This window comes from Equus caballus, chromosome 22 (assembly GCF_041296265.1).
Source record: "Equus caballus isolate H_3958 breed thoroughbred chromosome 22, TB-T2T, whole genome shotgun sequence".
In the NCBI taxonomy this organism is placed as follows: domain Eukaryota; kingdom Metazoa; phylum Chordata; class Mammalia; order Perissodactyla; family Equidae; genus Equus; species Equus caballus.
In genome coordinates this window covers 28,348,473-28,371,852 of record NC_091705.1, presented here as the reverse complement: position 1 = coordinate 28,371,852, position 23,380 = coordinate 28,348,473, and the positions used below count along the sequence as shown (strand labels likewise).

The 23,380-nt window shown below is 51.4% G+C and overlaps 1 protein-coding gene across 7 annotated transcripts in view; it reads left to right on the top strand.

Annotated features, from left to right (window-relative positions):
• MTCL2 (microtubule crosslinking factor 2) overlaps positions 1-23,380 on the top strand; it is an 86,739-nt gene that overhangs the window by 11,473 nt on the left and 51,886 nt on the right. For all 7 annotated transcript variants that reach the window (XR_011430992.1, XM_023626511.2, XM_023626510.2 and 4 more), the window contains exons 2-3: positions 8,261-8,485; positions 14,561-14,719. Coding sequence is in view for 6 of the 7 variants with exons in the window: in XM_023626511.2 (XP_023482279.1) it covers positions 8,261-8,485; positions 14,561-14,719 (384 nt within the window). In the remaining variant the exon portion in view is untranslated. The remainder of the gene's footprint in view (positions 1-8,260; positions 8,486-14,560; positions 14,720-23,380) is intronic.

The window sequence follows — 23,380 nt, the reverse complement described above, 5'->3', positions numbered from 1 at the left end:
GCCACTAGTGTGCAGATGCAGGGCAGGGAAATCAGGCAGAGGGAACAGCAGGGGCAGAGGCTTGGAGGTGGGACAGGCGAGGTGTCTTGAGGCTGCTGAGAGGAGACCTGAGTGGCTGGAGTGTAGCCTACGGGAGGAGGAGTGGGAGAGGTAAAGACGGGGAGGTGGGCAGGAGGCAGCCTTTTTGTTTTGTTTTTAGGTCAGGTAATTTGCATGTGGCCAGCCCTCATGCTCCAGCAGTTAAGATTTGGAGCGCTCACCACCACGGCCCGGGTATGTTCCTAGTCAGGGAACCACACCACTGGTCTGTCGGTTGTCCATGGTGGTGGCTGCGTGTTGCTGTGATGCTGATGCTGTGCCACCAGTGTCTCAAATACCAGCAGGGTCACCCATGGTGGACAGGTTTCAGTGGCGCTTCCAGACTAAAACAGACTAGGAAGAAGGACTTGGCCAAACACTGCCAAAAAAATTGGCCATGAAAACCCTATGAATAGCAGCAGAGCATTGTCTGATATAGCACTGGCAGGCGAGGATGGTGCAAAAAGACCAGGCGGGCCTCCACTCTGCTCTGCACAGGGCGGCTAGGACTCAGAATCGACTCAACGGCACTAACAACAAAATTTACATGCAGTAAAATGAGTTTTGACAAATGCATACAGTTCTGTAACCACTAGCACAATCAAGATACAGAACAGTTCCTTTGTGACCCAAAATGCCCCCTGTGCCCCTTTGTAATCAGTTCCTCCCACCTCCCCCAGCCCTTGACAACCACTGATGTTTTCTGTCCCTGTAGTCTTACCTTTTCCAGAATGTCATATAAATGGAATCAAATAGTATGCAGGCTGCTGAGCCTGACTTCCTTCAGTTAGCATCATGCATTTGAGCTTCAGCCATGGTGTTGCAGGAATCAGCAGTTCCTTTTTCTTGCTGAGTAGTATTCCATTTTATGGACGTACCATCCTTTATCCATCACCAGTTGAGGGACATTTGAGTCGTTTCCAGATTTTGGTGATCATTGGAGGGTTTTAAACGGGGTAGTAATGAGGTTAAAAAAACATCACTCTGGGGGCCGCCCCAGTGGTGCCGTGGTTAAGTGCACACGTTCCGCTTCGGCAGCCCAGCGTTCGCCAGTTCGGATCCTACGTGCAGACTTGGCACTGCTTGGCATGCCATGCTGTGGCAGGCGTCCCACATATAAAGTAGAGGGAGATGGGCATGGATGTTAGCTCAGGGCCCGTCTTCCTCAGCAAAAAGAGGACAATTGGTAGCAGATGTTAGCTCAGGGCTGATCTTCCTCAAAAAAGCAAAAAGAAAAAAAAATCAGTCCATGTACCGAGTGGAGAACAAATTAGTGGGGAGCAAACTGGCCATCGTGAGGATTAAATCCAATGATTTGGTGATGAATCTGGCCCACCAGAGGTACTCAGGGATTGTTCAAACCAAAAGGCTATGCCCTGGGGCAGCCAGGGAGGCTTCCTGGTGGAGGTGGCATTTGAGGTGGAGAGGTGAGGAAATGAGAGACAGGTACAGAGTAGAAGGACGCCCAGGCAGTCAGAGTCCCCATGGGAACAAGGCTTCCCGCTCCTGACCCAGCCTTGGCATACGAGGGTTTCTAGAAGGTGGTGTCCAGGGCCCGTATCAGAACAGGCGCGTCTCAGGGCCCACCCCAGCCCCGCGGGGCTGACTCTTGGATGGGAGACAGCCAGGAGATCTCTGCTCTGGAACAGTCTCTTCCTTGGTGGCTGGTAAGAGGTGACCTCCTCCGGCCTTCAGGAACCTCCTGTCCCCCTGGTTCCCTCTCCGCCCCCTCAGGGCCAGCTGGGAGCTGTTGCTGGGCTTCAGACCACCCATTGCCCCGTGCTGTGTTTCTGCAGAGGGGCCTCGTGTTGCATCCCTTTCATCTCCAGCCCTGCGGGTCGGGAGACCGGCTCACCCGCTACGCCTGCGGACCAATTCCACCAGGGCCGTGCATCTGGAGGCAGTTGCAAGCGTTCCAGTGGGCCCCAAATCTAAACTTCCCCCTTCAGTCCTCCTCATGCAAAGATTCATCATCTTGCATTTGTGTAGGGTCTCTGCAGAAAGCGTTCTTTCCTGGAGCATTTAAAATGTGGCTTGAGAACAGCGCCCTGCTTCTCCAGCTCTCGGCCCTGATGGTGAGAGGCAGGGTCTGGGGTCCCAGCCTGGACTAGGTAGATGAGATGGCTTCAGAGAGAACCGAGGCTCCGTCTTATTCTGTGCCAGGGACCTCTTAAGCTCTCGGCTGAGAATAATTCTCAGAATCTTTCTAAATGTTTAAAATAAAACCCAAAGGAAACCAAATATATCAAAATACAGTTCTCAAAATATGTTTCAAAATTATGGTATAGTAATACGTGTGTTTACGAACTCGTAAGATCTGGTGACAGGTCTCTTTACTGTAATTTCAAAGTACTGATGCGTGTAAACAATATTTTGACATTTCTGCAACAACTGCTATGTGACATGAAAATATCTGTGGTTTCTTTTGGTGGCAAAGTGACAGGTCATACTAATAGAACCGGGGTTTGTCCAGAATAGAAGGAAATGCTAATTTTTAGTTAGAGGTTAGTGAAAATAAAGGTGTGATTTTTTTTTTTTCCCTTGCCATCTGAGTTCACGGACTCCCTGAATTCTGGTGCAGATGGAAGCGCCTGAAGTCTGCAATCTGAGTGCCCTTGGGGGTCTCTCTGGGTGACCTCGGGCACAGCCTGTCTTCACTGTGCTTCTCTGCGGTTCTTTGTCTCTGGAAGAGCGGTGGTGATCCCTGTCCCGCTGGCCATGGGGTTTCTGTGAGGACCCCTGGGTTGATTCAGATGGAATGTCTCTGTAAACTGTGAAGCCCCGTGCCACCGTGCGAGGTCTCGCTATTATTAGCAGGCGTGTGAGCTCATGTTTGGCCCTCCAGCCCAGCATCGACCAAGAGACTCTTCCTGGCCAATTCCCCCAGGACTCCTGGGAACCAGGCCATTTCAGGGAGCGGGTCTGCCTCTGAAAGGCTGCTTCCTGCAGGCTGACCTCATGGGTCACTGAGGGGGTGTGGGGGGATGGCCCGAGATGCACTTTGTGGGCAGGGAGTAGGTGGGCGAGCAGGAGGTTCCTGGCGTAGAGAGACCCCTCTGATGCTCCTGGCGTGGCATGGGGGTCTGAGCCAGCCCTGGAGCAGCTCAGGCTCTCTCTGACTCCTTGCAGCTGGCGTGAGGCTGGGATCTGGAGGGCCTGCCCGCCCTGGGCTGTGGATGGCAGAAGCCACACTCATCCTTTCATTCATTCATCCGCCATAAACAATGATGGGTGCCCGCTCTGTACCACGTCCTGTTGTGAGGGATGCCGGGGACCAGACACGAGTCAGACCCCTCACCTGCCCTCCTCCCAGCTCTTGGGGAAGATAGAGTTGAAAACAGGCAAATGCGCCCTATACTTGTTAGCATAAGAGACGAATGGAGTTCAGCATGTGGGGTTTGAATCAGATTGGGGAGGAAAGAATGCTCTGAAAGGATAAGATTAGGAGTTAGCCCAGCAGAGGCCATTCTAGCAGAGGGAATAGCCTGAGCAAACCTGGGAGGAGGGCCCACAATTAATATGCACTGGCCTCGGGTCAGAGGGCCTGTTTCGACTTGAGCTCCACCACTGCCTTGCTTGAGCAGCTCTAGAAAACTTCTGAGCCTCAGTTTCCTGCTCTGCAAAATGGGAACATTTTCTGTACGTACCTTACTATCAAACTATTGTGCTCCTGCTGTGCTTGGGCTGGGGCCTGGTAATTAATGAGCCTCCAGATAGGTGGTAGTTACTTCTTGGTTGTGGCAAATCTGGATATGGGGATGCAGGGGCACCTGGCAGAGGATGCAAGGGCAGGGGCAAGACAGGAGTGGGGAGGAGACCGGGGTGGCTAATGCAGAAGCCGATGGAAACTAGTGGAGGAGATAGAAAGCTAGCTGCTTTTTTCCAAGTTTTCTCTAATACACAGGTGTTATCTCTGTAATCAGAGCAAAATAAACATTTTCTCTAAAGGGAAAGGCTTCCTACCCTGGCAGCAGTGTGGGTGCCCCGTTCCCATCCCCCATCCTGCCCCCCTCCATTCCCCACTCTCAGGCTGAGTTAAATAATCAGGGTAAGCCTCAAGGGGGAGAGAGGTCGACTTGAGGTACTGGTCAGAGGGGATGGGTGTAGAGGGGCTGGTGGGCTGCGCCTGGTCTGGGCACCTTTCCCCAGCATCTTTAGGCTGGCCTTTTTGACTGTGGGGTTGAGAATCGGGGGCCTCCAGAGTCTGAGGGGGACATTGCTGGGCAGCGTGGCCTTTTCCTGTCTGCAGAAGAGGATGAAGTTTGGGGTTTCCCCATTGATGTTGGGGGGACTCCAACAACCTTGCTCTGTAGCTACTAGGCCCGCTGAGTCCAGTGGAGAGTGGCCCTTCCCTCCCCGCCTCCACATGGTTGGGGGATCTGGGACGGAGGAGAGACTCAGCAAGGCCTCTGAGCTGTCTTTGAAGGAGCTGGGAAGGCTGAGCTCCCCGCCCCTGTCCCCCAGCTCCATCAGTTGGATTGGACAGTCCCTAGAGAGCTTTCTGGGGTAGGGGGCCAGGACATTTGGAGGCTCAGTGAGGTCTAAGAACCTCCGGAGCAAACAGGGTCCTGCCCTCCTAGGGCCCTTCTTCACGTCCCAGTAGCCCCTTTCCCTGCCCCCACCTCAGGCCTGGAAAGCTCAGCCCCTTTTAAGACCCACATTCACCAGCCCTGCCGCCCACGGCCCAGCAGACCCGGCCGTGTGGGCCACAAGCCGGCCTTTGTGGACTCGCCCTCTCACGTGGGCCGTGCCAGGAGGGGCCGCCCCGCATTCTGCCTGCAGCTGGGACAAGCCCCTGAGGGGCCTGGGCCCCCCTTGGCTACCATGGAGAGATGGAGCTGGCAGGAGTACAACATCCTGCATTTTTGGAAGTTGACTGCGGGGAAGGGCAGGCCCTGCAGAGACAGCTGCTCCTGTGAGAAAGATCATTCATTCACTCAGTTATTCAATAGATGCTTATTGAGACTCTGCTCTGCGTCATGTCAGGCCCTGGGCTGGGGACTTGTGGTGCTGAGACACGTGACTCTTGCCCTTTTAGGGAAAAAGACTGGAAGGAAGCACCCTGCATTAGAGTCACTTGAGGAGCCCCATGCCCAGAGTTTCTCATTCAGTAGGTCTGGGTTATGGCATGAGAACTTCTGACAAGTTCCCCAGTGATGCTGATGCTGCTGGTCCAGGGACCACATTTTGAGAGCCACTGTGATTCAGGTCCAGGTGGAGGAATTATGAGTGATTTATGTTTTCCGTATTTTCAAAACTGTATACCATTTACTAGGTTGTTTTTTTGTTTGTTTGTTTTGCTGAGGAAGATTTGCCCTGAGCTAACATCTGTGCCAGTCTTCCTCTATTTTGTATGTGGCTCGCTGCCACAGCATGGCTGATGAGTAGTGTAGGTCTGCACCCAGGAACAAAACCTGCAAACCCTGGGCTGCCAAGGCGGAGCATGCCAAACTTAATCATCATGCCATGGGGCTGGCCCCTATCTGATTACCATTTACTTTTATAAATAGAAAAAATCAGTTATTTAAAAGTTAAAAAAAATAAGTGGTCCCTCAAAATGACTCCAGTGCTCTGGATGTGATCCTGTGTTAAGGAATGTCACCTCCCATGATCTAAGTGTCATACATTTGTTGATGTTGCCCAGCACCATGAGCTTGTATGTCTCCTGTACTTCCTCTTGGTTCATCCTAAGCTTTGAGTCCACTCAGACCCCCACCTCCTCCTCCTCACCAGGTCCTGTCGGTGTGACTGCAGACAGAATAAGTGAAATGCTAGTAAATGGCGTGGAGAGCATTTGAACACAGGCCTGTCTGGAGGCTGGCTTAGCTTAGATTTAGCGACCGGCCTACACTTCCTGAGTGCCGTTTCCTTTATGCTTCCTTAATCCGCCAGCTGAAATGGCATGTGGACTCCTCACTTCCTCATTTCTTTAACTGATGTGATCATTGACTGTCCCACTTCCTCCTTTTCCACTTTTAGTTCTGTCCACTTGGCATGATGGTGGGCTGTGAGTCTATGTGCATTGGGGTGGAAATGGGGTGGGGTCCTGGTGAGGCGACCGTTCGTCTGCAGCTGGTGCAGACAGACTCATCCACTTCGGGGTGCCACTGACCCCCCCCCCCGGGGGAGAGGCTGTGGTGGCAAGTGGGGATCACACCCTTCAGTCGATGGTGGGAACGGGCCGGTGTCTGCTGGTTGGGAGAAGCGGACACCTGTCCGGTCTGCCTTCCCCTCCTGAGGTCGGAACCGTTTGGGAAAGAGTCCCAGGAGTCCAACAGATGGACGTGAAACCCTCGCTGAGGTTTGGTCCTAAGAGCACTGGAGGGTACCGCTTCCTAGCCCTGCCCCTGAGCGAAATGGCCCACCCAGTCTCAGGATGCTGGACGGCCCCAGGCCATTCCTTTGGGGAAAGGGAGCCTCAGAGGTCTGGTGAACCCAGCCATCCGGACCGTGGCCCCCGCTCCAGGGCCTGCGGAGTTGTCTGTTTGATTCCTGGCCCCACTGCCTGTCCCATCGGCACCATGCTGGCTGCCTTCCCCCGCTCCCCTGGGATGCCTTTGGCAGATCATTCACCCTCGTGACTCAGTTTCTCCTTTAGTGTACAGTCTTATTTATTCCATTCAGTCACACTCAGAGTAGATACTATTATTCCCATTTGTGACTCAGTTTTCATATGTGTTGATAGACATAATCATTATCCATTTTTTTCGGCTGGGTCTCCCCACTCATCCCCTTACACTTTGTGTCCAGTGATTGTTTCACAGTGACAGATATCTTTGTGGGTTTTTTCCCTAGCCACGTGCGCCTTCGTTCTTTCAGTTAACATTTGTTGGGAGCCTGCAGGGTGCGAGGCCCTGTAATGGGTGTGGGGGATGCGACTGGGAGCGAGGTAGACGTGGGGCGGCCCTCCAGACTCTCACAGTGTCTCTGGGAGACAAACTATTAAATAAAGAATTGCAGACGTGCTCATGATGACAAAGGGGAAGTGAGGGACGTCTGGAAGCTGGTGACAGAGATGGGCAGGAGCTGCCCTGAGGAAGTGAGGTCACCTCCCCACCTCCCTTCACTTAAACCCAAACTCAGACTCTTTACTTGGCCCTTCAAGGCTCTGGATGGCTGACCCCTGTCTGCTTCCCCAGCCTCAACTTACCCCCATAGCTATCCTGGCTGCCTTGCTGCATCTTGACACACTGAGCTCTTTCCTGCCTCTGGGCCTTTGCACACCCTGCTCCCTCTGCCTAGAGTAATCTCCCCCTGGCTCACTCTCTTCGTGGCTGTTCCTTCCTGGCTCAACTCAAATGTTCTGTCTTTAGAGATGGCCTCCCTGAGCGTGTCCTCTAACGTGGCACCTTCTCCCATTGCTCTATCTTATTACCCAGGGGTTTCTGTTTGTCTGGTCTTCATAGCTCTTAACAGTATCTGAATTTTTAAATTTGTTGGTTTACTGTATGTCTCCCCAATGAGACTTGGGGCTCATGCAGAAGACATAGAAGGGGCCACCTTAGTCTTGGTCGCCACTGTCCCTCCCCACCCCCGTGCTTGCACAGAGCCTGGTGCACAGTTGGCACTCATCAATGCTTGTTAAATGAGCCTCTCCTGCGTCCCATGTATTAGTTTCCTATTGCTGCTGTAACAAATTACTACAGATTTAGTGGCTTAAAACAACCCTAGATTATTATCTTACAATTCTGGAGGTCAGAAGTCTGAAAATCAAGGTGTTGTCAGGGCTACATTCCTTGTGATGGTTCTGGGTGAGAATCCAGACCCTTTTCCAGCTTCCAGAGGCTGCCTTCACTCCTTGGTTTGTGGTCCTGCCTCCATCTCCAAAGCACTTCCCTCCCACCTCTGCTTCCGTTGTCACGTGGCCTTCTCCCTCCTTGATTCCCCAGCCTTCCTCTTATAAGGACCCTTGTGATGACACTGGGCCCACCCGGATAATCCAGGACAATCTCCCCATGGCGAGTTCCTTAACCTAATCACATTTGCAAATTCCCTTTTGCTGGATAAGGTAACATATTCACAGATTCTAAGAACTAGGACATGGACATTTTTGGGGGGCCATTATTCTGCCTGTCACACCCAGGCCCCCGACTTGCCTAGGACTGCATTGGGTGTGTCCTGCACTCAGGCACCCTGGCCACTGCACAGGGTCCAGTGCCCTGACCGCTCCTTCCCTCTGCAGGATGAGATCGAGGAGCTGCGGGCAGAGATGCTGGAGATGCGGGACGTCTACATGGAGGAGGACGTGTACCAGCTGCAGGAGCTGCGGCAGCAGCTGGACCAGGCGAGCAAGACCTGCCGCATCCTGCAGTACCGGCTACGCAAGGCTGAGCGCCGCAGCCTCCGTGCTGCCCAGACGGGCCAGGTGGACGGCGAGCTCATCCGCGGCCTGGAGCAGGACGTCAAGGTAAGCCGGCGCCTGCCCGCCCCTCACAGGTACCCTTGTCCAGGGTGGAACCACAAGCCCGAGTGGGGCCCAGGTTAGCCCAGCTCACTCCTGTGTGTTGTTGGACAAGGTGTACCACCTCCCTGGGCCTCAGCTTCCTCATCTGTAAAATGGGAACCTCTGGTGGACCGACAGGCCATCCGCCAGGGACTTCCCAGAGTGATATTGCATTATGAATCCCACGGACAGCAGCTACTGTTGGAGCGTCGGCTGCACACCTGGTGCCGGGCTCACGGTTCGCGGGGTCCTTTATTGTGGAGTAGTGAAGGCCTGGAGTTGGATGGGGCTGGTTTCAATCTTGGCTCCGATATGCCCCAGTTTTGTGATTTTGAGCAAGTCCCCTACATTTCAGTTTCCTCATCTGTAAAATGGGTGTAACAGCAGCCCCCGTCTCGCAGGGCTCTAGGAGGGTTAGAGGAGACCACTAGGTAGAGGTCACGGTAAGCACTCAAAAATGTCAGCTGTTATTATTATTCCCATTTTCCTGATGAGGAAGGTGAGGCTCAGAGAAAGGAGGTACCTGTCCGAGGTCGAGGGACACTCGGCCAGCTCGCTGCTCTCTGCCTCAGGCAGCAGAGGGGTGGGCTGGGGGCTGGCAGGTGGGGTCCCCGGAAGAGAAGTCCACGCTGTCCGTGTGAACCCTGGTCTAGGGACTGAGAACTCGGGGGACCCAGGCACGGCCCCCTGCTCTCAGAACTCAGCCCAGCATGATCAGGGGGATGTAGGAGCTAGGGGTAGGGGCACCTGGAGCCGCCTGGGGACCCTAGGGAGCCTTCCCGCAGGAGTGACATCTGAGCTGAGGCCTGAGGGAGACGTGGGCATGAGCCGGGAGGGGGAAGGAGGAATGCTGGGGGAAGAGGCCCCGTCAGGGCCAGAGGGGGTGAACGCGAGCGCAGCCCCACTCGGCCTTCTGCACCTCTCGGATCTTTGCGCGCAGCAGGACTAGAGATCTGTTGTGCAGACGAGGAAAGTGAGCGCAGGACGGTTATGGCTCCAAGTCCCTAGATCAGAGACGACAGCTCCCGGGATAAATGCTCACACAAATACGCAAATCCCAGGACTGGACTGGAGGCATGTGGAGCTCGGGAAGCCCAGACGAAACTGAGATGGGGCCCAGGGAGTCGGGGGTTTCGGGCAGGGGCACAGAGAAGTCAGCCCCAGAGAGATGAGGCGGGTGGAGGGCGGCTGGGCTGGGAGCAGGCTGGCGGGGCTGCCGGCGCCTGGGTGGGAGGGGCGAGAGCGGCAGGGTTTGTGGGAGGGGGCCTCCACGAGCTGGGCGCAGGGGAGCAGGGGAGCGGCCCCTTCTGTTGGGATTTGAACTAGCCAATCAGACCCCCGTGCCCCGCCTCCTCCCTCCTCTCTCCTCTGCAGCTCCAGCGCTGAGCTCATCCACGAGGGCCGGGGCGGGATGCCTCTGGCTGCCGTGCTTTGTCCCATGTGCTGGGGATGTTCTGGGGCGTTTTTGGAGGTCCTCAGAAGGCTGATTTCCCTGGCATCGCCTAGGAAGGCTTGATGGACCCCGGTGGGGAGGGGGCCGGGAGCTGCCTAGGACGGTATCCCTGGGGACTCTGACTTGCTCTGCCAGCTCCTTGGCCCATACCCCTACTGGCATGGGGCCACCACTGGGCCCTCTGTTTCCCCTTTTGTTAAATGTCAGGATTACAGCAGCCGAATCTTCAGAGTTTTGCAGTCCCAGTGGTTTTATCGAGCAGGTAGTTTATTAGTGAGGGGACCACGAATGAAACCTCAGGCCTTGGTACCCCCCTTCCCTCTCACTCTCTGCTGGTCCTTGCAGCCTACGGGACCCACAGAACCTCAGCGGGAACGTTGCCCAGCATGAGGAAGGCAGGGGTGGGTAGGGCAGAGACCTGCTCTGCCACTTGCTTGCTGTGTGGCCTTGGGAAAGCTCCTTCACGTCTCTGAGCCTCAGTTTCCACATATGGAAAATGGAGGTAAAACTAGTCCCTACCTGTAGAGTTTTTTGTGAGGATAAAATGAAATAACTCAGCGCCGGCCCGTGGCCGAGTGGTTAGGCTCGCGCGCTGCGCTTCCGCGGCCCAGGGCTTCGCTGGTTCGGATCCTGGGCGCAGACACCGAACCGCTGGTCAGGCCACGCTGAGGCAGTGTCCCACATAGCACAACCAGAGGCACTCACAGCTGGAATATACAGCTATGTACTAGGGGGCTTAGGGGAGAAGCAGCAGCAAAAAAGAAGACTATTGGCAACAGATGGCAGCTCAGGGCCAATCTTTAAAAAAAAAAAAAGAAAGGACTCAAGTAAAGAGAGTGCTGAACACAGAGTCTGGCACAGCGTGCTCACCCAGCAAATGAGCAAATGTTGGTTGTGATGGTGTTGTTCAGGAGAAGAGCTTATAAGGTGCTAGTGGGACAAGTGGCTGGGGCCTGGGAAGGAAAGGGGAGGCCGGAATCTCAGCCTCCCAGGGTGGAGAAGAGTCACCTGGAGGCCGTGTTCACAATGCAGAGTCCCAGGTGCCACCTTCAGGGCCTGGGATCCTGGGGGAGGGTGTCAGGTCCCAGGAATGTGGGCGGCAAATTTCCACCTGAAGGGACGCCTTTGGGAGGCCCAAGGACACCCCAGTAAAACGTTTCCTTTCTCAGAAACATGGAAAAGTGCTGGCTTTGGGTTCAATTCCCGGGTGACCTGGGCAGGTTGCTTCCCCTCTTTAAGCCTCAGTTTCCTCATCTGTAAAATGGGGGTGACATTCCCACCCTCCAGGGGTTCCCAGGAGGACTCGGTCACCCAGAGCCCAGAGGCTGCCTGGCCGGGGGGCACCCCTTAGTGAGCATTCCCATCCCCCTCCCCGAGGATTCAGAGTGACAGCGACACCCTGAAGCCTGAGGCCCCGATGAGCAGGGAGCTGTGGCCTGGAGGCTGCTGGCTGCATTTGGCAGGAGCCGGGCCCCAGCGCTGTAAACAGTGACCTCATGGCTGAGCGCATTTGTTTGTGCTTTGGGGCTTTGCCCTGGGTTCCGGAAGCAGCAGCTGCTTCACCTCCCATGGTATCTCACCCGCCCCACCTTGGGAGTCGTTGGGAGCATCATGAGAGGATGAAATGAGACAGGCGGGGGCCCTATGAGCACCTGACACAGGGAGCCCACTGTTGGGCTCAGTATTAATACTTTTATTACTAATATCAATATAATATGTCTTCAAGCTTCGGAGCAACAGCAGGGTCAGGTTGAGAGCAAGACTCGAGAGTTGACCCACCTGATTTTAAATCTTGGTTCTGTAGCTTCCTGGCTGTGTGACCTTGGGCAGGTGTCCCTTCCTTTCTGAACCTCAGAATGGGGATAACAGAGCCCTTCCTGAGGGGATGAAGGGCACATGGCGAGTGCTCAGGAAGTGACAGCTGATTCTATAAATCACCTGGGAGAGCAGAGGGGGCCCAGAGAGGGGAGGGGACAGGCCCAGGCCCCAAGGCTCCTGCCCTCCAGGCTGGCATGCTCTTTGCCCCCCTGGGCCTCCATCAGGGGACAGGGCTCTGAGATCTGAGAGGAAGGGCTCTCCTGTCCCCACTGGAATTCTGTCAGCTGCCTGGGGTTGGGCTTGCTTGTCATAGCACCCCTTAGGGGTAGGGAGCACAGGGGAAGGAGATTCTGTGGAGAATGGGGCAGAAGGCTCCTGGGAACTCATGGAAGGGATGAAATCCATAGAGTCACTCCTGAACCCAGGAGGATCCAGGAATCCACATGGATCATGACTTCTTATTGGAGAGCGGGTTGCTGTCTCAGATCGAGGCCATGGTGGGGAGGGAGCAACCCCCTAGATGGAGAGGAGCTGGCTCAGGTAGGAACACAGTTGAGAGAGGAGCCCTGGCCCCCAGCAGCTTATCCGTCATCCCTGTCAGGGACATGGCCCTCCCTGGACAGTGGGTCGGGTGGGTGGTTGCGGGGAGCATCCCCAGCCATGCTAGGGCAGGCGCAGCTTCCATATTTCAGTCGTTCACCCTTTTACCTCCCTCCCTTTTCTCTTCTTGGAGCCTTGGATTTGTTTGTTCATCCAACAAGCATTTATTAGGCACTTAATGTGTGTCTGACCCCGCACTGCTGCTGGGACACAGAGATGTGAAGGAATCCAGGCATGGTCTGGGGCCTTCATCTCTGTGTCCCGTCACTCCCGACCCCAGGGCCTAAGCAGGATGAATGAATGAGTGAATGAATGAATGGAGTGGTGATCAGGACAGGGGCTCACTGGGTGATCTAACAGCCCAAAACTGGGGACCATAGCCAGGAGCCTGGGGCTAAACACCTCCAGCAAAAACCCTGACATCAAACTCAAGAGTGAGGTTGTGGGACATTGGGCCAAATCAGATGAAATCAGTGCACAGTGGTGAAGCAGTGATCTGGACAATGCATTCGAACTCCGTGTTTCTTTTGAGCATCTACTGTGGTCCAGCTGCCGGCCCAGGTCCTGTGGCCTTTATTCCTCACAGCAGCCCTCGTGAGGAGGCTGTATCGACCACCTTTTACTGATGACCACACTGAGCCTTCAGATGGGGAAATATCTTGTCCTGGATCCCACGTCCCTGCTCTGATAATGGGGGACGTCTCACCCCACTTTGTGGATGGGTAAAGTTGGTGGCCTGGAGAGACCGTGGGAGACAGGAGGCAGATTCTGGCTGTCCTCGGAGATCCTCAGGGGCAGAGAGAAGCAGTGGGCAGCGGAGGGAGGGGGAGGCAGGGCTGAATTTCCTTTCTGGCCGTTGTTTTTCCTGGCCAGCCTCACTCCCTGCCAAGGGGTCCGTGCCGAGCTGGGCCTGGGCCCAGGCGGAGGACAGAGCCAGGGAGGGCCCTCTTCCCTTCCGGCAGGGAGGAGGTGCCACGGTCATTTCCGAGACTGGCAGGCACGAGGCGCTCGGCAGTCTGCCCCACACATACCTCTTGCTGGCAGAGCGCTGGCCACGCTGGCCCCTCAGCCAGATCCCTGGGGCTCACCCTGACTCAGCCCATGCTTGCTTTGTATGACCCTGAGCAAGTCACTTATGCTCTGAGCCTCAGTTTCTTTGCCAGCAAAATGGGGACAGAATTGGGGTGAAGATGCACGAATTTGGCACACGGTATGTATTCAGCAAACGGTAGTTCCCAGCCCATTCAGGGATGGAGCCTAGCTGTGATTTACCAGCTCAGAAGGTAAATTCTTCCTCGTCCCTAGAGGCCCGCTTTCCTGGCCTTTTACCCCCTGCTAGCAGGGGACAAGACAGACGGTGTCCCGGAGGAAGTGGGGTGTTACTGCTGCAGAGTCCTGGAAGCGGGGTTGGAGTGGCAGCTCTGTTAGCTCCTTTCTGCAGGGATGACTTGGGCACCTGCCCAGCCGTTGTCATTTGGGGCATATTTTGTATCCCAGACAATTGGAAACAGGCCTCGGGGTCCCGTTGTGCCCTCCAGCAAGTCGTGCCCCTCTCTGAGCTTCAGCTTCTCGTGGCAGCAGCCCCACTCACGCAGCACCCACTGTGCAGGCGCAGGGCCAAGTCTTCTGGTGCAGTAGCTGGCTCAGTCCTCCTGTCGTGTGCTTGCACCCATTCTGTAGTTAAGGAGACGGAGGCACAGAGTGGGGAGATGATTTGCCCAGGCTCACGTGCTGATCGCTGGCAGAGATGGGGTGGAAATGGCTCTGGGGCTGCCCATCTTGCTATAGGTTCCCGCTGCAGCTCACTTCCTTCCCTTTAAAATGAGCTTCTGGCCCTGCCACAGGCTCTTCTGAGAATTGGGCAAGAAGGTGGCTGGGAGAGACTTTTGGAAGCGTTAAATGCCCCAGGTAAATGAACAGGCATTCCTAAGAACAGGCAGGCCTTTACAGCTTTCTGCAGGCTGAACTGTGGTATAGAACTGGGAGCACAGGGTGCCTGCGTTTGGGTTTTAATTCTACTACTTCCTGGCTGTGTGACCCTTGGTGAATTACTTGACCTCTCTGTGCCTTGGTTTCCTCATCTACCAAGTGGGGTGATGAGAGCACCATCCGAGGTAAGATCGTCCCTCAGCCTGCTCACGCCCTGCTCATCACCTGCCCTTGCTCAGGTCTCTAAGGACATCTCTGTGCGGCTGCATAAGGAGCTGGAGGCGGTGGAGAAGAAACGGGCACGGCTGGAGGAGGAGAACGAGGAGCTTCGGCAGCGGCTCATCGAGACTGAGCTGGCCAAGCAAGTGCTGCAAACGGAGCTGGAGCGGCCACGAGAGGTGAGGACCTCTTCTCTCCCGGGCAGGGGCAGGCAGGCATGTGCCAGCTCCACCCACCAGTGTCTCTGAACCTCTGTCTCTGCACGGGTGTGCCTCCCTGGCAGAGCTGTTTTTTCATTCATTCCTCCAGCACACATTTCCTGAGCACCTACTATGTACACTGTGTCCTGGACACTGCGGACATGATGGTCAATGAAAGACACCTGTTCCTGTTCTCAAGGAGCCCACAGGCTAATGAAGGAGACAGTCAGCCATCAAGGAACCACAGCTGTGGGAGGATTAACTGAGAAAACATGCAACAGTGCCCAACATGGGGCCTGGCCCTCTGTCCTCAGTTTCCTCATCTGTAAATGGGCCAATAATGCCCCAAGTCACTGTGAGGACGAGCTAGGGTAACTTGTGTGGACATGCTCCAGGGGCTGCCATTCGGCCTCAAATCTGTGCTGGGGCTGGGCCTCTGGTCTGTGTCTCGACACAGATTTCAGGACACTAGACACTTCCTGAATGTGGCCTCCAGGCACCAGCCTCTCTGTCTTTGCTCCTGTGAGTCCCTCCACCTGGCATGTCCTCTCTTCCATCTGCTGTGTGTTAGGTGTACAGTACATTAGGCACCATGCTGGACCTTTCTCTCGGTAGTTTTCATAAAGGCCAATAACGTTGTGATTGTACCCATTTTATGGATGAGAAAATAGCCCAAGGTCGCACAGAGCCCAGTGGGCTCTGCAGAACGTCAGTTGGAAACCATCAGCCTAGACCCTGAAGGGCTGGAATCCTCCAGAATCCAGGGGCCTGTGTTCCAGATGGCTTGAGGTGCCTTCTGGCCACAGAGGCCCAGTTGGGCCTCAGCCATCTGGCTGTTCACGAGGTAGCCTAGGATCGTATGTTGTTCTGGAGGCCTCCTCACCTTCCTCGAGGGTAGGCACCCCAGCGTTCCAGGACTGAGATGCCACAGCCCCGAGGCCAGAACAGTCCTTCAGCTGCCCTTCCCACTGGACGTGTTGGTGTGATGTGCCAACAGCTTCTCGGTGTGGACACCGGGCATTCGCTGCGGGGCTGGGTGGGAGGCCCCTCCCTCAGGCAGCCTCCTGCCCCCCGTGACCTGGCCTACAACGCAGCGCACCATCTTCACATATCTCATTGCTGCCTCCCTTGTTAGTGGAAAGGGAGACAATTTCAGAAAATGCCTTGGAGGTCAGCGTGTTCCCATCGTAAAGGAAGGGAAACTGAGGCCCAGAGAGGGACAGCTTGTCTGAGCTCTCCCAGCTTTTCCCTGACAGAGATGTGGCTGAGACCCTGAAGCCACTTCCCTTCTCTAAGTCTCAGTTTCTTCATCTGTGACATTAGGATAATAACAGTACCCCACTTATGAGGTTGTTTATGATCATTAATAAGATTGAGTAACCATAGAACACTATGAAAAAGTTAAAAAGAATAAGGTAGTGTGGAATTTTCTGAAAAGATTAAACATAGAATTACTATACGAGCCAGCAGTTCCGCTTCTGGATATACACCAAAAAGAACTGAAATCATGTACCCTGAGTTCATAGCAGCATTACCCACAGTAGCCAAAAGATAAAAGCAACCCAAATGGCCATGGATGGACAAACAAAAAAAAACTGTAGCACGTACATGCAACGGACTATTGGTCAGCCTTAAGAAGGAATGCAATTCCAACACATGCTACAACGTGGATGAACCTTGAAGACATGATGCTGAGTGAGATAAGTCAGTCACAACAGGACAAGTACTATATGACTCCACTTACAGGAGACAGAATAGTCAAATTCATAGAGACAGAAAGTAGCACGGAGGTTACCAGGGCCTGGAGGGAGGAGAGAGTGGGGAAGTGGTGTTTAATGGGTACAGAGTTTCAGTTTGGGAAGACGAAAAAGTTCTGGAGATGGATGGTGGTGATGGTTGCACAACAATGTGAATGTACTTAATACCACTGAATTGTACACTTTAAAATAGATAAAAATGGTTAATTTTGTGTTAAGTATACTTTACCACAATTATAAAGAAAAGAATAAGGTAGATATACATGTACTGACATGGAAAGATCTCTAAGGTACACAGTGAAGCAGGAAAAGAAGGTTCTAGAACTACACATATTGTGCAGTCCCACTAATTATTTTGAAAAGCCATGCAAAACAAACTGGTTCTGAAGCCCGTATATATATATGTGCAAATGCACACAAAAGCCTGGAGGAGAATCTGCTGAACTGCGGAGTTAGAAATGGTGGGACTAGGATGGGGAATGACTTTCGCTTTGGATTCTTTCAATGCTGTAGTTAGGTGTTTTTTGGGGGGGAGGGGGTGGATATTATTTGTGAAATTTTAAATGCAGTCAAGCATGTGGAGAGCCCTTTGTGGTGCCTGGCACACAGTAGGTCCTCAAGCAACACTAGTTCACTTCCCCTTTGCAGGTGATGTCAGCAAGGCTGGTCTGACCCTCCCTGACAAGCCCCTTGCTGTCTCAGGATCTGGGCAAGGAGGCGTGGCTCTGTGTTTATTTGCTGATTGCCCTCTCCCTCCTCCCTTTCCTTCCTGATGTGGTTTCTATGGAGACGAGGGTCCCTTAGCAATTCTTCTGCCAGAGCTGCTTGAGCCCCATCATCGAGATCCGCCTTTGCCATCCTGACAGGTTGCTGTGGTGATGCTGCTGCCCCGGCTGGGAACAGGAGCCCCCGGCCTGAGCTGATGTGGTTGCCATGGAGATTGCTGTTGCTAGAGAAGGGCGGATAGCCAGCACTAGCCGTGCTCTGTGGTGGCACTGTTGCCCAGCTGGGCTGCAACTCAAGAATCATAACATCAGCCTCCGCCCATCCAGTATCATTCCCTCTTCTTGTATTTTAGGCAGAAGGCCAATATCAGTGTTGACGTGATGTATTATAATATAGCTGCTGTGTCCAAGTGCTGGCTCTGTACCAGGCACCACACCAAGCATTTTATGTACGTCCTCACATTGTGTAACCAACGGCCTCCCAACGTATGTAGTGTTGTTGTCCTGTTTTATAGGTGGACTCTTCTTGGCAATGTTTTCATTCGATATAATCCATATCCTGTAAAATTCACCATTTAAAGTGTACAATTCAGTGGCTTAATATATTCATAACATTGTGCAACCATCACCATTATCTAATTCCAGAACATTTCCATCGTGCCCAAAAGAAACCCCATAACTGTTGCAGTCACTCCCCACTCCCCCTGCCCGCCAGCCCCTGGCAACCACTCATCTACTTTCTGTCTCTATGGATTTGCCTGTTCTGGAAATTTCATACAAATGGAATCATGTAACATACGATCTTTTTTCACTGGCTTCATTCACTTAGTATAATGTTTTCAAAATTTATCTATGTTGAAGTATGTAGCAGTACTTTATTCCTTTTTAAGGCCAGGTATTGTATGGATGGACCACATTTTGTTTATCCATTTATCAGCTGATGGACATTTGGGTTGTTTCCACTTTTTGGTATCATGAATAATGCTGCTGCGAACACCTGTGTACAGGTTTTTGTGTGGACATATGTCTTCACTTCTCTTGGCTATACATTGAGGAGTGGACTTGCTGTGTGTGGATGGGACTGGGGAAAGACATCCAGGGATTCTAATCCAGGACTCTCTATTTCCCAAAGCCACACTGACTCTTACAGTGATGGGACCTTCCTAGGACCCTGCTGTGTTTGCAGAACCTCTGAAGAGGCTGCTCATTCCAACAAGTACCTTCTTCTCTGGCACAGGCTTCTCGTCCTGATTCCCACTCTGATGGGGTAGGAAGGGTGCTGACCATGGCTTCAGATCACCTGGGTTCAAATCTTGGTTCTGCTGGCGTCATGTGGTGCAGCCTAGCTGCGGTCTATGTGGTGCAGGGTGAACGGGAACTTGGAGTCATATGGGCCTGAGTTTGAAGCCTGGCTTTGTCACTTATTGGCAAATAACTGTAATGTTGGGCAAATCGTGTAACTGCTCCAGTGCTCAGTTTGTTAGTATCTAAAATGGGAATATTAATGCCTATTCCTCAGAAGTGTTTGTGAGAATTAATCGAGACAAGCAGGTGAAGTGCTTAGCAGAGAATAAAGGCCTGGTAAATACTGGTTATCATTACCCTCACCACCACTACGATGGCTGTGGGTCTGGAGACACATTGACCTTAGTTAAATAGATGTGCCTCTGGCAAGGAGCTCTAGATCGAGCTGCCAGTTGCCCATGGAAAGAGCAGTTTCATTGCAAATCAGAGCCTGCAGTTGGCAGCATCTGTCCCACTGCCTTTTGATTTGGGGCTCATGTCTAAACCACTCCTTGTTTCCTCCCTCCCGGTGGTCTCCCCCGGCCAGGAGCCACACGGCCTCTCTGTCTAGTCGCTTCAGCCGCTCTGGAGCAAGAATGCCCCAGTCTTTGAGGTGCACCCACACCCCAGGTCCCCGCTAGAGGAAATTTTGCACACACAGCACAGTGTGTGTTTTCAATGAGACCTTTCCAAACATCCCCTCCAAATTTGGTGAAAATCTGCCCAGCTGTTTTGGCAGAAGGTTCATTTTATTCCTTGAAGGTTGGTCTTTGTTTCCTGGCAGCATGAAAGCATGGAAGATGTTAGAGGGCAGGGGACCGCTCCAGAGCTGTGCTCAGGCAGCCTCTCTCTGTGGGCTGAAGGGGTGGGGACACAATCTACTAGTCTCCTGGAGAAGGACAAGGGAGGACATAGCTCGTGCTCCTACTAGGAGCCGTTAGACCAAGGTTGCTTGAGGCACCACCCACGCTGCTCAAAGGCGGCCTTGTGAGTTGCTGGTGGGTGGGGTAGTCCCTGCTGCATGCCAGGTCAAAGTGTGCCCTTGGGGTCTGGCACTTGTATTCCTGTTGGTGCCTGAATCCTGTCCTACTCTGCCTAGCCCTGTCCTCCCCAGGCCCCGGGCCAGAACTTCTGCCCCTGGGGCCTCCACAGAGGGGCTCAGACAGGCCTTGGCTCCCTTGAGGGGTACCGCAGCCCCCCAGGCACCTGGCCAGCTGCTGCCCTGCAGAGGGACGGAAGGTCTTGGTGCTCTGTGTGCCTGTCTTGTTTTCCCTCTGGGGCTGCAGAGCAGTCTGGGAGCCCAAATGGCTTCCATGAGGTGGGGGAAGGGTCAGTTCCAACCAGAAAAGCCTGGAACCACTCTGCTCCTGACAAGGTTTGTTGCTTTGGCCCCTTTTCTCTGCCCACTGCCCTCCATTCCTGGGAGCTTCAAGCCTCCCGGGGCTCGCTCTCTGCGGTTAGAAAGGTGTTCAGTGACTTTTCTTGGGGAAAGTACATTTTAAAAACAACGTACTGTGACTTTCCCCCTCCACCCAACAGGTAATATATGCTTAGTAGAGAAAGACCGGCATATACAAGTAAGCCAGAGGGAGGAAAAAATTCACCTGGAATCCAATATTCAGAGAGAATTACTCTGAGTAATTACCAAAAATTATTTGGATGGAAGGTGCATATACTTCCAATACGTTTTTCTATTTATGCACACAAACGTATTGAAATGTATATATGCATTTTTTTTTTTTTTACTAAAAAAGTAATTTAAGCTCAGTGAAGCAAAAATATCATTGAAAAGCACGTAAAAGCATGCCTAGCATACTTGCAAGGATGGAAAAAGCAGACTCTAGTTGCATTGGTTGCCTCGGGCAGGAAAACTGGTGACTGGGTTCGCTGTGTTCCTTTTAGTACTTTTTGAAGTTTGAACCATGTGAATGTGTAATCCAGAAAATGATAGAAATAATAATAACCGTACATAGAATAAAAGAAGAAAGTCTCTCTTAACCACGTCCCTCAATTCTACTCCTGACTCAGCCTAACTGGTGATTATAGTTTGATTTGTATCTTTTCAGGCCTTTCTCTGTGATCATACAGTGTATATTTCTCTATGATCATACAGTGTATATTTCTCTATGTATTTTGCTTTAATAAAGATGGGATTATATTGTAGATATGGTTTATGTAACATACAGAGTAAGGTCACATGAACATAGACTGTTTTTTTAAATGCTGAATGTTTTGGGGTTTTCTTCTGCCTAAGGTGCTTATTATAAAAATCAAAGATTACAGAGTCAAGTAAACATAGGGAGGAAAGAAAGTCTAAAAGAAAGAGCACCATCTATTTCAGTATTTTAAACACAGAGCCGAAGGTCAAGAAGGAGCTCTAACCGCCTGTCAGCTGTGGTCACCCTCAGGTTGGGGAGGAGAATGGGTGGGGTGTACACAGGGGGACTTCTGCTTTGTCAGCATTGTAGAGATTACAGTGAGAATGTGTTTTTGTAGATTGATTTTTTTACTATTCTGTAATTAAAAAATTTTTTTTAAAGAAAAAATGCTGGAAGACCGCGTGCCCCATCCAAAAAAGAGATGTGGGGGAAGAAAAGTACAAGATCCCTGTATTCTTGTTGTTAACGGCTTGGTGTATATTCTTCAGACCTTCCCCCATCTGCACGTGTGTGTGCGCACACACATACCCATCTTATTTTTATGGAAATGGTAACATGCTCTAGGTTTTTTTTTTTAAATAACAGCTTCATTGAGAGATAACTCACATACCATAGGTTTGTCTTTTTAAAGTATACAGTTCAGTGGTTTCTAGAATATCCAGTTGTACAACCGTCACCACTGTCTCATTCCAGAACATTTTCATCACCCGAAAAAGAAACCCCAGGCAGCAGTCACTGCCCATCCCTCCTCCTCCCTGGCAACCACTCATCTACCTTCTGCCTTTGTGGATTTGCCTGTTCTGGACATTTCACATAAATGGAATCATATGCTGTGTGGCCTTTTGTGACTGGCTTATTTCACTTAATGTGATGTTTTCAAGGTACATCCATGTTGTAGCATGTGTCAGGACTTCATTCCTTTCTCTGGCTGAATCGTATTCCCTTGGGTGGACATGCTACATTTTGTTTATCCATCCATTGGTTGGTGGACATTTGGGTTGCAGGTTTTGTTTTGTAGGTTTCTTTCTTCCTTAGACTTTACCATGTCAGTGAATCTCACTCCACCTCTGTCCTTTTTAAAAAATTATTTTTAAATTTTTTAAATTTATTTTTTATTGTGGTAACATTGGTTTATAACATTATATAAATTTTAGGTGTATGTCATTATATTTCGATTTCTGTGTAGATTACATCATGTTCACCACCCAAAGACTAATTACAGTCCATCACCACACACATGTGCCTAATCACCCCTTTTGCTCTCCACCCTCCCCTCTTCCCTTCTGGTAAAGACCAATCCGATCTTTGTCTCCATGTGTTTGTTTGTTGTTGTTTTTACCCTCTACTTATGAGTGAGATCATACGATATTTGACTTTCTCCCTCTGACTTATTTCGCTTAGTGTAATACCCTCAAGGTCCATCCATGTTGTCACAAATGGCTGAATTTCATCATTTCTTATGGCTGAGTAGTATTCCATTGTGTATATATACCACATCTTCTTTATCCATTCGTCCCTTGATGGGCATCTTGGTTGCTTCCAAATCTTGGCTATTGAGAATACTGCTGCAATAAACATAGGGGTGCATGTGTCTTTACACATTTGTGCTATCACGTTCTTTGGATAAATACCCAGCAATAGAATAGCTGGATCGTTTGGTAGTTCTATTCTTAATTTTTTGAGGAATCTCCATCCTGTTTTCCATAGTGGCTGCGGCAGTTTGCACTCCCACCAGCAGTGTATGGGAGTTCCCTTCTCTCTACATCCTCTCCAACGCTTGTTGTTTCCTGTCTCGTTAATTATAGCCATTCTGACGGGTGTGAGGTGATGTCTTATTTTAGTTTTGATTTGCATTTCCCTGATAGTTAATGATGTTGAACATCTTTTCATGTGCCTGTTGGAGAAATGTCTGTTCAGATCTTTTGCCCATTTTTAAATTGGGTTGTTAGTTTTTTTGATGTTGAGATGTATGAGTTCTTTGTATATTTTGGATATTAACCCCTTATCGTATAGATGGTTTGCAAATATCTTCTCCCAATTGTTAGGTTATCTTTTCATTTTGTTGATGGTTTCCTTTGCTGTGCAGTAGCTTTTTAGTTTGATGTAGTCGCATTTGTTTATTTTTTCTGTTGTTTGCCTTGCTGGGTCAGACATGCTACTTGACAATATGCTGCTAAGACCGATGTCTAAGAGCATATTGCCTATGTTTTCTTCTGCAAGTTTCATGGTTTCAGGTCTTGTGTATGGTGTAAGATAATGGTCTATTTTCATTCTTTTGCCTGTCGCAGTCCAGTTTTCCCAACACCACGTATTGAAGAGACTTTCCTTTCTCCATTGTATGTTCTTGGCTCCCTTATTGAAAATTAGCTGTCCATAGATGTGTGGGTTTATTTCCAAGCTCTCGATACTGTTCTGTTGATCTGTGTATCTGTTTTTGTGCAAGCACAGTGCTGTTTTGGCTGCTATCACTTTGCACTGTATTTTGAAATCAGGGAGTGTGATACCTCCAGCTTTGTTCTTTTTTCTCAGGATTCCTTTGGCTATTTGGGGTCTTTTGTTGTTCCATATAAATTTTAGGATTCTTTGTTCTATTTCTGTGAAAAATGTTGTTGGAACTTTGACAGGGATTGCACTGAATCTGTAGATTGCTTTAGGAAGTATGGACATTTTAACTATGTTAATTCTTCCAGTCCGAGATCACAGAATATCTTTCCA